The sequence below is a fragment of the Globicephala melas genome, chromosome 11 (assembly GCF_963455315.2).
Source record: "Globicephala melas chromosome 11, mGloMel1.2, whole genome shotgun sequence".
NCBI lineage: Eukaryota > Metazoa > Chordata > Mammalia > Artiodactyla > Delphinidae > Globicephala > Globicephala melas.
In genome coordinates this window covers 66,397,081-66,403,080 of record NC_083324.2, presented here as the reverse complement: position 1 = coordinate 66,403,080, position 6,000 = coordinate 66,397,081, and the positions used below count along the sequence as shown (strand labels likewise).

At 45.0% G+C, this 6,000-nt stretch overlaps 1 protein-coding gene across 1 annotated transcript in view; it reads right to left on the bottom strand.

The window, feature by feature from the left end:
- Positions 1-3,977: 3,977 nt before the first annotated feature.
- Positions 3,978-6,000, bottom strand: part of TBC1D22B (TBC1 domain family member 22B) — a 64,979-nt gene continuing 62,956 nt past the window's right edge. Inside the window, exon 13 of the mRNA XM_030870863.2 lies at positions 3,978-5,977. Within this exon, the coding sequence (XP_030726723.1) occupies positions 5,849-5,977 (129 nt within the window). The 3' untranslated portion in view covers positions 3,978-5,848. The remainder of the gene's footprint in view (positions 5,978-6,000) is intronic.

Below are 6,000 nucleotides of genomic sequence, written 5' to 3'. Positions count from 1 at the left end.
AGAGAATGGTCGTTGCTAGGGGCTGGGGGGAGGGGAAATACGGAGCTATTAATGGGTACAGAATTTCAGTTTTGCAAGATGAAAAGAGTTCTCGAGATAGATGGTGGTGATGGCTGTACAACAATGTGAATGTACTTAACACTACTGAACTGTACTCTCAAAAACGATTAAGATGGCAAATTTTATATATAAAATTTGCAGCTTGCAGGATCTTAGTTCCCCGACCAGGGATTGAACCTGGGCCCTGGCAGTGAAAGCACCGAGTCCTAACCACTAGACTGCCAGGTCACCCTTCCAAAAATGCTCAAGATGGCAAATTTTATATTATGTACATGTACATATTGTTACAATTTTTTTTAAAAGCAGTCTGATAAAAATGATTAATTAGATATAGAACAATGATTTCCATGGCTGTGGATTTCTCATTAGAAACTGTGGAAGCAAGAAGACAGTGGGACATCTTTAAAGTGCTGAAAGAAAATAACTATATCCAGAGAGAATAAATTCAGGAATGAAGGCAAAATGAAGACAATTCTCAGATGAAGGAAAACTAAGAGAATTAATTAGCATACTTGCTCTAAGAGAAGTGCTCAAGGAAGTTTTTCAGGCTGAAGGGAAATAATAGCAGAGGGAAACCTGGAACTTAAGGAATTAAGGAAGAACATACATTGTAAGTGTCTCAAGTTCTTTAAATTATGTATAACTATTGAGAGCAAAAATTATAACAGTATCTGGTAAGGTTTTCAATGTACCTTGACATAATTTATACAACAACTACAGTATAACATAAAAGGGGGAGGGTAAAAGGGTCTATATAGCTGTGAGGCATGTGCATTTTACTTGAAGTGATAAAATAATAACTGCAAGTAGTTAGATATGTATATTATAATCCTGAGAGCAACCTCTTAAAAAGTATAGAGATATAACCAAAAGTCAATAGATATATTAAAATGAAATACTAAAAAATATTCAAATAATCCAAAAAGTGACAGGAAATGGGACAGACAGGAACAGAAAACAAATAAAACAGTAACCTAAATCCAACCATACCCATATCATTCGTAAAAAGTCTATTTTTAAATTTCTTTGGCCACACCCTGTGGCATGCAGGACCTTAAGTTCCCCAACCAGGGATGGAACCTGTGCCCCCTGCAGTGGAAGTGCGGAGTCCTAACCACTGGACTGCCAGGGAATTCCCTGTAAATGGTCTAAATGCAAAAATCAAAAAAAAGAGAGATTATCAAACTGGATTGGAGAATAAGACCCAACTATATCCTGTCTTAAGAATCCCACATTAAATATAAAGACATAGGTTAAAGGGATGGAGAAAAATTTTGGGGACCAGTGGCTTGAAGAGAAGGTCTGGGTTTTCCTCTCTCGGATAGCTGGGTGGGGTAGGACAGGTGTGTTTCGGTCACTACAGAGACAAGCATGGTATCCCAACAGCAAAAGCAGTGAATCCCCCGAGTCTGGCTCCCAAACTCCCCACCTCAGCTATCAGTTCAAGCAGGGACTTTCACACTCATCATCCAGAAGCCAGAGTTCACAAACCACCTGCTGAATCAAACTCAACAGGGATTCTCCTTGCTTCCAATAACTCTAACTCAGCTTTTGCCAAAATAAGGGCATGCTCTGATCGGCTGTAGCTGTGGCTATCCTGGCAAGCTGGCACAGGCTCCAAAGAGTCTGGTCTTGTACAATGTGCTTTATGTTCTCTGATCCTCTGTGAATCTCATCTTTTCCATCATGAGTCAAATCAAAAGTGTCTCCAACTGGTAAGGGAATATTGGAAGTCCTGAGGAGACGAATGAAGAGCTCAGTGACTGGGCCTTAGGTTCTGACTCCAATCCTTGAAGCTTTACAAAGCTGTTTGACATGGAAAGTCCAATCCAAGACAAGCCAAAAGCTTAAAATGAGATGCATGCCGCTAGGAGCAAATGCAGTCACTATTCGAAGAATCTGTGCCACTGTCCCCTCACAGATGAATAAAAACAGAGGTAAGGCCTACTTAAGTAGAACCGTAGAGGTTTTGATCGCAGAAAGAATAGATAAACTACAGGTCAAAGTATGCCAGGATTAGTTTGAAAGTTTTCACCAATTTCCTAATCATGATCAAACATATTTCAGAAAATGATTAACTTCCCGCATAAATGAAAAACAGAATTTTTGAATGAAGGCTAGTCCAGGTCAGTTATTTTCTCTACCAGCCTCAGGAACAATTAATGGTCTTCCAAATAACACCAAGTAGAAATACTGTCCATGTTTTGTTTCGTTTTGTTAATTTTTATTTTTTTATTTATTTATTGGCTGTATTGGGTCTTCATTGCTGCGCACGGGCTTTCTCTAGTTGCGGCGAGCGGGGGCTGCTCTTCGTTGCGGTGCGTGGGCTTCTCATTGCTGTGGCTTCTCTTGTTGCAAAGCACGACCTCTAGGAGCACAGGCTCAGTAGTCGTGGCCCATGGGCTTAGCTGCTCTGCGGCATGTGGGACCTTCCCGGACCAGGGCTCGAACCCGTGTCCCCTGCATTGGCAGGCGGATTCTTAACCACTGTGCCACCCGGGAAGTCCTGACTGTCCATGTTTTATGAAAAAGGTTAAATTCTAAGGTTAATCGTGAAAAATCACTTGAATTTCAGTCAGATCTACCCCCCACCCCCATATGCTTATGGGAAAGTCTGGTCTCCATTTTCAACTTATTTTCCTAAGTTCTTATTGTACAGATTGCTACCTGAATCCTAGTATCTGTTCTCCCCTTCCTCCATGGTATAGAATCCTGATTCTGAGCCAGGCAAATGGTGGCCTGGAATAGACTAATCCCCCAACCTCCCTTGCAACTAGGTGTGACCTACCATGAGACTAAGTCCTAGCCTGTGAGTTGTAAGAGGAGATATTATGGAGCAGCCTTCAGGAAACTTCTGTAGAACACTGCTCACACATTTCCTGCACTCTTTTCTGTCTCCTTTCTTTAATCCATCTAGTTGCTTGGAAAGTGGATGTAGTAGCTGGAGTGCTAGCTGCCACCTTGACCATGAAGACCTGGAGGAGTCCAGGTTCCTAAAGACTTTGTGAAACAGACTCATCACACCAGCCCTGGGTTGCCTACTTTTGGACTTTCATGTTAGGGAGAAGTAAATTCCCATGTTGTGTAAACCCTGCTGTTATTTTTGGTTTGTGTTACAGGTAGCTGAATCTAATCCTAATATAGCTCCTAATGACTGAAACCAAGAAACACTGTCCAGGGATTCCCAGGAAGATGTTCTAGGTGGAGAAACTACCATTCCAGTCTATTCTTTGTAGAAGAAAAGTGCGGTCAACTGCCTTTCTTGAGACATTTCACAGTAAGGTTACCAAGAGAAAAACCAACCAACCAACGAAACAAAACAAAACACAAACAAAAACAACCAACAACCCCAAAACCAAAACCTTAATGAAAACCCTAAATGGAGAGCCAGTCTTTGAAAACATTTTAGTTCTGCATGATTTGGTGGGAAAAACACAGTGCAGGTAAGCTGGAAGGCCTGTCCTCTTAGTTCTCATTCTGATGCTCCCTTCCTTGGCCTTGGGTTGGGTTTTCCTCTGTGAACAGTGAGGGTTGTTGAACTAGATATCTCTAGGCTTTCATACAGCACTGAAATTCTAGTCCATTTTCTAACTTCCATTACATTATATACTCCTTTTTGGATAAATTAAATAATCCTCAAGTGTTTTTCACAGTGCTTGGCACACGGCAAGGTGCCCTATAAACGTCAGCTAGGAGGGACCACGTTACTCATTGTTGTAGTTTCCACAGTGTCCTGCACAGAGGATGTGCTCAGCAAGTGTCTGCTGCATCCTCCGAGGCTGCCTTATCTTCTGTTGGTCCCCTGCCTGCCCTACAGAAAGCTTCTCCCCCGTACTTACTGGCGTCAGCACGAAGAACCTGAGAAAAGGAGACGTTAGGTTCCAGGTTACACAAATCCATGGCAGAAAAATCAGCAGTGGAGGAGGAAATACACTGTTTATTTACAATTCTTTCACTTTATCCACAATTTCCCATACAAACATAAAAACTAAAAAAATAAAACCACCACTTGGGAACACAAGTGTCTTTCTTTAATTAGTCCATCGAGGGAGGGTCACAGCCCTCTCACTCTGTGAAGGAGACTATTGAGGCACACTGAAGGGGAAAAGGAAAGGGCTAGAAAGAATGCCTGAGAAACAGCTCCCGATGAGAAATGTAACATGCCAGCGTGGTGGGCTTCACTGGCAGGCTCAGGGCCTTACCCACAGGGGAAAACTGCCTGGCTTTCCAAGAGGGTGCCGGCTGTCTGCCACCTCTTCACTACCAAACACCCAACATCCAACACAGGTCACACATCTCATGAGCTGTGTGGGGTGTGATGGTGACAGTGGGGGACACCGAACACCTCTCTCTGGGAAGAGCCCAAAACCCCAGGGACACACAGGAACCCCTCTCCTTGGCACTGACAGTCAGTCACAGCTTCTGTCTTGAATACAATGCTGACTTAAAAATGTAAAAACAAAAGCCCTCCCCAGCTTCCAGGGGAAAGGCAGGGGCTAAAACATGCAGAAGGGCTTCTGCCTCTGTAGTCCTCTCTCTGGGAGGCTGCTAGGGGAGAAGGGTGGGGAGCTCTGACCGCTGAAGACGTGTAAGGAGCACGGCAGATGCTCCACAAAGGCCTGGGGTAGGGATTGAGGGGTGGGGGGCAGGGAGAGAAAACTCTGAGACACGGATGCCTGGGTTGGCTGCCACCCGGTCTTCAAAGCAGCTCCATCTGCTTGGCTGTGCTCACTCTAGCAGACTCCCGTTCACTCCCCTCACAGGAGGGCACCAGAAGCCAACCTGGAGGTGCTGAAGCCACCTGCCCGGCAACTTCATTTGTGCTAGTGACCTAGATTGCTTTCACATGTTGATGCACATTATAAATATAAAATCATATCTGCTACAAAGAAGACATATATTTATACATCTTTACCCATATACATAATAACACAATTTACACACAATATCTTGGAGTGGGTCATCATGGAAAAAGCGTCTGGAGAGGTAAAAAGCCCCTTCTCCCTCCCCCACCCTGATCCTTCTCAAGGGATGCTTGTGTATGTGGTCACTGGGGCCCTTCCCAGCTGGTTGCAATGGGGATAGTCTGGACACAGACATTCAGACGTGTAACTAAATGCTGATGGGTGTGTATACCCACATACACACACAGACGCAGGCACACATACAGATGTCTGGTGAGAAAAGGAAAAATGAAATTCCTAGCCCTTGGGTGTAGGCCTCTTCCCAGAGTTATAAGCATCAGTGCCTCCTCCATCTGAGAACAATGGTCTTAAAAAGCTGCCCCTCACTGGCTCAGACTTGGGCAGAAGGGGAAAGGCTAGGAATTGGGGATAGAGGGGAGGGGCCAGGAGTCTTTTGAAAACATAAGGCGTTTTTGACCTGTGAGCAAATCAAACTATGTCACAAAAAAGCAACAGTATCAGTTGGAGCTGGGAGGCAAGAGACAGCCAGTCCATGTAGGGCAATGTGACTGGAGACCCTGAGCCTTCCCCTTCTTCTGTCCAGTTTCTTTTAAAGGGGCAGACAACCCTGTACCTCCTTTTCTGTCCTCTCCCAGAGCTGGGCCCATCCACATGTCATGGAATACTGATAGTGGTCCAGGAGAGCCATCTGGAGACATGGAGTGGTGGACAGGCACGCCAAAAAGTTAAGACCTGGGTGGCGGATGTGAGCTTTTTACAGCAGGAGTGGTTCCTGGCCGGGGTCCACGGCTCGCACAGTGGCCACAGTGATCAGATTGCCATCAGAGATGGGGGCAGTCTGGGTCCCCGCGGGGAGACAGCACCTATCGGCGGTAGTGATTGGGGGCGTCGGCAAACATGTACTTGAGTCTATACGCCTCAGCGAGGAGCAGCCCAATCTCTTCGTTGCCCCAGTGTATCGTAGGTAGGTTTTGTAGCAGCATGAGGAGACCCTGGAATGCAAGAAAGGACTTTC